The sequence below is a fragment of the Aptenodytes forsteri genome, unplaced genomic scaffold (genome assembly GCF_000699145.1).
Source record: "Aptenodytes forsteri isolate BGI_AS27 unplaced genomic scaffold, ASM69914v1 Scaffold184, whole genome shotgun sequence".
In the NCBI taxonomy this organism is placed as follows: Eukaryota; Metazoa; Chordata; class Aves; order Sphenisciformes; family Spheniscidae; genus Aptenodytes; species Aptenodytes forsteri.
Genome location: NW_008796078.1, coordinates 2,300,735 through 2,310,670, shown reverse-complemented (window position 1 = coordinate 2,310,670; position 9,936 = coordinate 2,300,735). Strand labels below are relative to the sequence as shown.

General features: G+C 43.3%; 1 protein-coding gene across 1 annotated transcript in view; it reads left to right on the top strand.

Annotated features, from left to right (window-relative positions):
• Window positions 1–1,464: 1,464 nt before the first annotated feature.
• The window catches only part of PID1 (phosphotyrosine interaction domain containing 1), a 56,036-nt gene continuing 47,564 nt past the window's right edge, over window positions 1,465–9,936 (top strand). The window contains exon 1 of the mRNA XM_009286693.2: window positions 1,465–1,605. Coding sequence (XP_009284968.1) covers window positions 1,471–1,605 — 135 coding nt within the window. The 5' untranslated portion in view covers window positions 1,465–1,470. The remainder of the gene's footprint in view (window positions 1,606–9,936) is intronic.

The following is a 9,936-nucleotide window of genomic DNA, read 5'->3' as shown; positions in this document are numbered from 1 at the left end:
GCAATTGTTAGACCTAAACACTGATGAGCTAAGGATTAAACTGCGAAGTGTATTAACAGGCTTTCAGTTAGCTAATGATAAAGTATTTATGAATTAAAAAGGAAGTTTTTTTCCAAGAAATTCTCATGCATTTTCAGTGGAATACTCGAATCCACAAAAATCCATATGAAAACAGCATAGTGTCTAAATAGTTGATTCATCCTCTGTGTATAAATAAAATGTTTAATAGGCACTCTCCTCACCTAAAGCACAGGACTGAAAAGCAAGGACCTGAGCTGATTTTCTAGCTCTGATAGAGACTTCTTGTACGGTTCTGGGAAATCACTTAGCATCTCTCTTTCTGCAAGCCAGACCCCGTAATGTTTGTCTGCCTTGCAGAGGAGAAGGGGAGGCTGAGGAAAGGGGTGGCTGCAAAACAAGTTGAGAATCTCCCATCAAAAGTCAGAACAAATGGTTTGGTTTTGATAAAAGTAATCTGGAGTCATTGCACATGCGTCTAATAACTGCTGATTTATAAGAGTCAAGTTATGAAGCTTTAATAAATGCATATTTCTTTAGACAGTGCTGTAGTATGTTATTAGCTGGGAATACTAGATTGATTTGCTTCATTTCTGTATATTTTCCCCCTTAGATACATAGTAGCAAGTGAAAATGTTCAGTTTCTCAAGTGAAAATCAGTTCAAAGAAACATCTAAATGTTGAAAAATTTCTCTGACTCCTCTGATTCCACAAAATTGTTTTGGAAATCTTTCAAGGATTGGCTTTCTTCACTCTAAGCAATCGCTGAGAAACTTTTCGTTCAACGACAATACTGTCCACTTGGATAGTTCTTCACCCGAGCCTGGGGAGTTATTTCTTGTCTGTTACAGCAAGTGACAAGTTTTGAATGACATCTATTGGTTAGTACCAGAAGTGGCATTTACATTGGAGACTAGAGGAACTATTGCTTATAAAGGAAGAGAATTGAAAATTGGCATGCTAAAGGCAAACCGATGAGGCAATTCAGCTCAGTGGGAACGGTGACATCTACAAAGGTCAATGGGGTGAGATGTAAGGACAGAGGAGAGAAGACAAGAATGGATGAATGCATAGTTCTTTGAATGGTCTTTGATCCTGTTTTCCCTCCGTATGGTCGTCAGTAGAGGAGCTGGGTCTATGAACAGTTTTATAACATGCCTGGGAGTGATCAGAGATTGAATTTAGGCCCTTTTTGGGACATACATGGACTTTAATGAATCCTCTCATTTTGTGTGCGTATATCTTTTTTAATTAAAAACAGTCTCCACATTGCTAATAGTAATAATGGATGTTCACTGTCTTTAGTTATAAAACTTGTTAACTGTCCCCATGGAAACTTCCAAGGCACTGAACAGCAAGTGAAACATGGAGACACGTCCAACTATTAACTCATTTTTCTGCACTAGAACTGGAGATAATTGCCTTTCTTTCTCTGTTTAGCACTTTCAGACCATGTTAAAGACTAAGTTGAATGTCCTAACTCTTCGGAAAGAGCCACTCCCGACAGTGATCTTCCATGAACCAGAAGCCATTGAGCTGTGCACCACAACCCCCCTCATGAAGACCCGGACTCACACTGGATGCAAGGTACTCGGGAGTATAAACTTAAGGAATGAGACCGCTGTGGAGGTGTCCCATGTCTGTGTGAGGACTCTAAAGAGCCCAAAGTAACCAACATGCTCGTCGTTGTTCTGGAAACCCCATTAACTGCTACTATTGCTATAAAGTTTGTAAATCAAAAAAGTCATTGGGCATTTCTGACCAGAAATCTTGGGTTTCAGGAAAAAACGGTTTGGGTTGTGTGGCACAATGCAAATTGTGGAGGATTTCTAACGGCCTGCAATGAACATCTCTCGTTTTAAACCCTGCCATTGTTTCTGTAAGTGCCGGTGCTGAGATGGGAGATGAAGGGCCAAATGCTGTGTATTTGCATTTAGCAATCTGCACTAACAGAGGTATATACCTACTGAAATAGGGTTGCAGCTTAAAACTTGAAGTTAGTTGGATTTTTTTTCTGGTTTTTTTTTTTTGAGAGAAAAAAAAAAATCAGAAAATGGGGTGGGGAGGAGACAGATCTTGATTGGGTTAAGCAAGAAGATGAATTTGCCCAGTTACATCAAAGCACAGCTTCTGAAAAAGCTCTTTTATGTTTAATGGTTTAAGAGCTTCGAGTGTGTTCGTCTGTGGTAAGAAACCATATAAAAATAGCAAACAAATCTGCTCTGTTTGCATCTTCTGTTGGAGCCATTTTCCTTGGTTGCAGAGCTCGCCTAGCCTTGCAGAGCCGTGCGCAGCCTTGCAGACTGAGCTGGGTACCAGTTTGGCCTGTGCTGCCAGTCGGGACTCGGCAGCCAAGTCCCCTTCACCCAGCCCGGCTGTCAGTTGTAGGCAGTATCCCCCTGCCCTCGAGGGTCTTGGTGAAAATGGAGAGAACTGGGCTTCAGCCTCCACTGCTCTGTAAAGTGTCAGCTCTAAAAGAGCCATTGCCTGTTGCTACATGTACTGGATAAGGTCCAAAGTGCAATTAAATGTCCTAACCCCCTCCTCTGCCAGTGTGTATACACACACGTGTGCGCACACACTCTTCCTTGTTGGAGGATCTGATGTGAGTGAGATGGGCTTGGAAGAAATTGCTTCCTGGTGTGTTCCCCTGCTTCTCTTGGCATACCGTGCGGATGGCACGGGCTCTGGGCGTGCTGTGAAGGGCTTTGCTTGGGCACCTCCGGGTCTGGTACTTCCTTAGCAAAGTTTCTTCTTGGGAAGTGTATTTTTGTTTCTTCCTTGTTGGAGGATCTGATGTGAGTGAGATGGGCTTGGAAGAAATTGCTTCCTGGTGTGTTCCCCTGCTTCTCTTGGCATACCGTGCGGATGGCACGGGCTCTGGGCGTGCTGTGAAGGGCTTTGCTTGGGCACCTCCGGGTCTGGTACTTCCTTAGCAAAGTTTCTTCTTGGGAAGTGTCATTTTTGTTTGATTTTTTTTTTTTTGCCTCTCACAATAGCCAAGAAACAAGACCGCTGCTGGGTGTTGAAGCAGTGCTGCGCTGCGCTGACATAGGGTCACTTGCCCTGCATTCCTCTAACATGCTTTGTACGGTAGCTCGTAGCATCTGCTCTTCCACGGTGATGTCTTTTTGTCCTCTATGTTGACATCTAATGAATTTGTAGAGAATATTAGCTATCATAAAAATGGTTCACAAAGTATCTGGCTTTCACCCCTAGTGAGAGAGAGTTCAGACATAATAATGCTTTCTGAAATCAGTTTATCTCTGTGAACGTGTGTAGAATTTAAATGAACCTTTTTACTTAACTTACAGTCCTTCAACTGGAAAAAATGGATTGCAGAGAGATGTTGAACCTCTCAGTGAAGAGAATCTCATCCTATATTTAGAGATCTCTTTTATTTATTCATTTATTTTTCCTGCAATATAGCATAGTGGTGACTAGGGAACATCTGCTGCAACAACACCCCCCTTTTCCTGCTTGCACTGTTTCTCCTTCTCCCCTTGCCCCTGTAGCTAGTTCACCTCCTGCCAGTGCTGGAGTCTTATGGTGGTGTTTTTGGGGTGGTGGCCAGCCCCTCTTCAGATGATTCAGCAGTTGTGTTTTCCAGCAGCCCCCTTGGGCAGATGATTCCACATATATGTTGTTCCTATGGCTAAGAAATCCTCTCCAGTCATTAATTGACAGGCTCTGATTTTACCCAGTCTCTCTAGTGACAATCTCTTTCTTTTTTCCCTCTCTTTTTTCCTGACTACATGTATTCTTCTCTTACGGGGCTTGTATCCTCCAGCTGTTTATAGCTAATTAGCCTTCCTCTCCTCTTTCCCCTCTAATTATTAGTTTCTTGCTGAGTGATACGATAATAGTGTTGCCGTAACAAAGCCAGTACTTTATAATACGAGTTTTCGCTCTCTGGGGTCTGATCTATCACTGTTACTCCAGGGGTAAGCGGAGAGATGCTGTGGTGTCGCTGGTACCACCGAGCCTCTCCGGTTCTGAGACGGGGGCTTTTCAGGCAAGAGCACAGCATCCATTTTTTACTTTCTTTCATGAGTCACACTCTTTTGATCCTTAATCGTTTTATTCCTCTTGACTGAAATCCCTCCAATTTTTCTATGTAATCCTATTAATGAGATAGCATCATTCTTCTGACAGAGGCTCCAGTCATCTAATTTTATTGCACAGTTTTAACATAAGCCTCAGCTGGCACCATCTTGTTATGGGAACTTGACAGATGCAATTGCTTTGCTGTTCAGAGGTCTGGGCATTGGTTTTCTTATGCGATTGTTCTTTTCCTTGTCCTTTCATCGCAAGACAGGCTTCTCTTTCTCTTTCATTTGGTGTTAGCTGCTGAATCCTGAAAAAACAAACCCTTTTCTGCTGAGATCCAATCTCATTCTGTAATTGAATGGGATGGCTTTAAGAATAGCAGAGAAATGTCTTGCTTGAAGTAATCTAGGGGGAACCCCCACAAGATCTGGAAAGTTTAAATAATTGAACAAATTCAGAGAACTTCTCTTTCCTGCCCAATTCCAGATCTGATGCAACTTTGTTGCCATCGTGTTTTCTAAAATACATTTTTTACTTACAGCAGAAGGCTTAAGACTCGTTCCTCCTGTTACTGCACGTCTACGCCTGGCTGCTTGGGCTGGCTGTGCTGTCGCCTTTCCCACCCTTCTAGACTCGTGGGCATGATTTCACCAAACAGGAGAAATAGATAGTAGTTGCATTGATTTGCAGCACAGAGCTTTAGGCGCACACGTTTCGGAGTTTGTGGTGCCGGTTGCTCAGTGAGACAGGGGTTGACTGGGAGGCTGTAGTTCCCAAAGGGCACCTTCTTGCCCCCCCCTTCCCCTCTTTTCCCCACCAGTCCTGTTTGCAAATGGGGAGCGACAGCCCTGCACCCTGGGGTTGGACTGTCGCAGCCCCGCTCAGCAGACAGCATAAAACAGAGCAGGATTTCTGGGTACAATAAAGCGCTTGGACTCTGGGTTTTTCCTGGGGGGTCGTTTGCTTTCGTTTGAGCCATGGCGTACGTTAGGTGAGAGGCAGGTCTCTGGCCCCAGAGGAACCACAGCTTCTCGTCCTCCTCCAGCTGAGACTGTCGGGGCAGGGCAGTGGGACGCAGCGCCCAGAGGGTTGTCATCTCTCTGGCAGCCGCGGTTGAGCACCCACGTGCGTCCTGCCTCTTCCTGCGACGGACGTGGCGTTTGTGTATGCTGGAGCACCAAGCGTTAAGGTCAGTAGCTGCTCCGAAGAATGAAAAAAGCCAACTGGCTTGTTGTATACCTGTAAATGGCAAGTCTCAGCTTAAGCTAACCCACCCTGTGCTGGGGAAGGACAAAAAAGAGTGAGAATAGGACTTTTGTTCTTCCTAGCTGGACCACACTTTCAATCACAGGTTCCTAATTTGCTTTTATTTAAATAGAGCATGTTTCTGTATACAGGCATGAATGTGATTTAGATGTGTGTATATAAAAATGTGTCCACCCTTGTTCAGATCCTAAGGATTTTGCTTAGACTGTGGCTGTCCTGCTTGTAGGTCTTTCATGTCAGATGTTGTGCGCTCTTGTGTTGCAGCTGGAAACCTCCTCTTCCCTTATCACAGCACTAAGTACCACCAGATGGAAACTGAAAAATCTGGAGTATCTCCAGAAAATAAGTTGCTTTCTACTCAGGAATGCGTGCTTTCTCTGTGCCTTTTAACAGATTTTGTTTAAGTTCTGTGTTTAAGTGTTTTATTCTTCCTTAATGTCTTAATCGGCTTACACTGATTCTAATGTTTCTTGATTTCTGTCCCTTTGAGCTATGGTGGTGGCATGAAGGGAACTGCCTAAATGACTGACTCTCTTCTGCTGTAGCTTTTCCAGCACTGCTGCAGTAATGCAAAAGGACAGAGGTTAAAGATGCTGCCTGCGATTTTTGAAGTGGGTGTCGTAGGTTTAACTCTTTTTTTTTTTTTTCTTTTTATTGGAAGGCTCTTCAAAGTGAAGTCAGTGCTGAATAATCTGTAGGTCGTTGTTATCCACCTGGGTCAGGCGATCTTGTTCCTCCAGTTCCCACCAGTGGACGAGCTTTTCTCAGCAGCCTGGGAAGCTGAGATGAGAGGAGCATAAACAGTGCAAATAATTACGTTCTTAAAAGTATGCTTTTATTAAATGGGAAAATATGTATTAATGATATGGCATTTACAGGCATGATACTCGTTGCTTGCCTGTCTTATTGGATTGAGTGGTGAGATTATTAATTCAGGCTTTGTGGAAGGTATGATGTTGAAATTTCTGCGATGACGTATCCTAGTTGAAGAATGACGAAAGTCTTGTTTAGCAATTTGTATAAATGGTGTTAGAATGGTACTGGCATTTTAAAATCAAGTCTTGCACATATCGATAGAGATTTAAAAACCAGCCAAGAAGTAATATAAATAACTGGAACTTGGGCTTTCAGAATAGCTTAACTGCTTCACTCACGAGGCAAAAAGAAAATGGTTCCTGTACTAACCTTGCTGGAGGGTGGTGATTACGGTGGGGTTTATTTGGTGCCTGTATTGCAGGAAGGGGCCATGGCCACAGTTGGGCTTCCCTGGCACAGTGTAGTGTCGGCAGTTAGGCACCGAGCTTGACTGTTGCAACTCCGGGACACACCTGATGTTTCTACACTTGTGTCAACCTATTAACTGGTTTTGAGGTGTTTTCTGGGAGAGCTCGGCAGTGCCTGAGGGGCCTTAACCTGTGCAATGCCAAGGGCATCCTGCAGCCCGCCCTCCAGCTGCAGCTCCGTGCCCTTTCACCAAAGCCACTGGGGCAGCCTGTTGCCCTTGTTGCTGCTCTTCTGGCCTCGCTGGCTGCTGCCAAGAGTTTTCATTTTCCCTTTTGTCTCTCTGTCTTTCTCCCATTTTTCTTCTTTTCTCAAAAGTAACTTTCACCGTTAGAAACAATGCATGCCATCAACTGTGGGCCCTACTAATAAATCTCTGTGCATGTGAAACTGTCTCAACGTGCTTTGAGCAACAGGATTTACACCAGTGTAGCAGAGACTGGAAGTTAGTCTGCAAGGGAAAAAGCTCATAAGAAGTTTACGGGATGAATAGCAAGTAATATTGATTGTGATCTGATTATGATCCATAGAAATAAAATGTTTCTCATTGGGATACTTATTAAATAAATAAAACATTGTCTTAAAATTGCCCTGCTAGGCCTGATTCTAATTCCTTCTGTAAGAGAGTAATTTAGGAATAATGTCTGCTCAGATATTACTGCCTATTTTTGGTTTTCTGCCTTATTAGTTTTGATTGCAAAGGCCTTGCAGCAGGACTGTATCTTACCACATGCTTGCAAAATACCCTGTTTCTACTCTACCCTAGATGCCTCTACAGCAAGTTTATTAATGTTGTGTTGCTGCTTTTATTGGTCATTGCACTTTTAAAACTTACTGTTGTTCTTTGGATTTTTTCCCCCCCCCCTCTAGAAGAGACTTTCCCAAGCTATTTTGCCCAGCATTTCTGTCCTGTGCAACCTCTGACACTTGTGTCCCATCTAATCAGCGCAGCCGTGGTGGTGGCCAAATACATTATTGCTTTAGCTTTCAGGAGACAGCATGCTCCCCATCTCCTGGGCCTGGTGGCCCCTCAACATTCAGAAGATGCCCAAATTGATGAACTATGCTCTCAGCTTCATGCAGCCTAACAACCCACGCAGCGTGGTTTTGGTGGTGGCAACCCCAGCCTCGTGCTCCTTCCCCTTCATTGCTCCCCAAACCCAAAATTTTTGCTCTGGCCAGCTGAAGAGTAGGCGAATGGCTCCCCTCTGCTGCACTGTTACTATGCGTTGTTGAGTTTTTGTCTGTCTTGATACTGAATCAGTCAAAATTAATGCAAAGAGAACATTCTCTCTCATTTCAATACCCAGAGACCAAGGTACTCTTTCCTGTTTGTACTGTCCTGTTGGCTCAAAAGGGCTGAAAATGTGCCCTAAGACTTTCTGAGATGGGGAATTCCAGATGACATAAATGGGTAGTTAACAATCTAGTGTTTTACTCAAATTTCCATAGATAATTTAAAAACCCTACTCCTCGTGAACATTTATCGCTATTTTGGCTACTGAAACCATAGCTGGTTGGAAGCTGCACATATTCATAAAACCACCTCACTTTATCCTTATAAAGCTTAATAAAAATGTTCTCTTTGCAGCTATAGCATGGTCAAGAATGATTGTTTTGTGTGCAGGGTTATCCAGCTGTAAATACAAGTCCGGCTAGCTGCCTGGTCGTCATTACCATTTTGTAAGCCTGTAATATTAAGATGGCCATTAACTTTAATAAAGAAACAAATTAAACAAGTGAGACAAGCTAAGCTGTACCATCACTCCCCAGCCTACTATTTTCCACCATGTTTAATGTGAGTGTGAAGCACAGAGCTTATTTTCTTCTTCATTAAAGGCCTTCTGTTGTTACCCTTAAGCATTACATATTTTGTACTGTGAATTGAGAGCTTGTTTTTCTGCTTCTTTCTACCCTCATGAAATGAACCAAAAGGATGCATGGGAACTCTTCCATAGGGCAAATCTTAATAGCTTCAGTATATTTAGATATAGTGCTCGTTGGTGAGAGATACAGAGGCTTTAATGATGTGTTTTCCAAAAGTGAAGTGCATCAAATAAACTAATGCCCCAACAAGTATGCTATGTGAAGATGAAGTATTTTGTTTGCTACTTCTTCATGTAGTATTACAGAAATGGGAAAGAAAAAAAAAAAGCTTAATACTGAAGTTAGGCAAGAGTAAAATGCTTGCAGAAGCCTTACACATGACTGTATCCCAGAGTGCTGTAGAGAATTTGGCAGAGTCTTGTTCTAATATTGAAAATGGGGAGTTGCATGTGCTCGCTGCTTTTTCAAAACACGGCCGTATGGTAAGGTCCTGCCCCGCACCTGTGAAGTTAATGAGAGCTTTGCCGTGGGCTCCGTTGTGAGCATGGTGGGACGTAGCCATGCAGGACGGCAGCCGCCTTCGGGCAGCCGCACGCTGCATGGTGTTTGGCACTGGCTGCTCTCGGCTTTCAGCTTCAGAGAGGATCTCTCTTGCATATGATTTTTTTATTACATGCGTGGAAAGCCCATTTACGTCAGTGGGGATTTATGCGTTAAACGAGTGCGGAGGAGCTAACAGAAATATGAAGGGTAGATGCAAGTGCAGCATGTTGTTAAAGCGTCGTAATGCTTCATTTCCTGAAGTCCAGGAGTCTTAGGTGGAGAATACAAATTGGCTAAAGCAATTGAATTAATCTTAAACTGACCCTGCTTTAAATAGGCCCTTCTGCAGTGTTCAGTTTTGCTGTGTTGGATGTATTTGGGCACAATTTTATTTGCTTACTGGTAAAGTGGCATTGTAAGGCTAATGTATTCTGAGAGTGGTGGGAGTTACGTGCTGTCAGATATGTTGGTGGTATTTTTTTTTTTTCCCCCCCCTTAACGTTTGCACCGGTGACATTTTTCAAGCCATGGTTCAAGTAAAGGGCATTTTGTTACTCAGGAAGTTCTTACATCGCATCTAAAAATGGTCATGTATTTCAGTCAGCTTCATGTTTCTGCTTTAACTACCTTTATAGGAGAAAGTATATAGCTGTTTTCTACATACAGTGGAGTAACTTTGCTCTGAATATATGTATATTAATTAAAGGAAAACAGTTCTGCCTATTTCTGTTTACTTTTGGATTTTCATTAAGAATGTGTGTCTCGAACCATTTTAAAGAGTTCCATAAAAAGAATAAGGCCGCCACCTTGGGAGGAGAGCGCTGGTGACGGGGAGGACAGGAGGATTTGTGGGAGCTGCCCTGCATGTTGGTGGCCAGCACAGGGCTTGAACTACCCTGGGTGCAGGGCCTTCTCCCTGTGGTTCCCCTTGGATTTGCTTCAAGAGGGAGG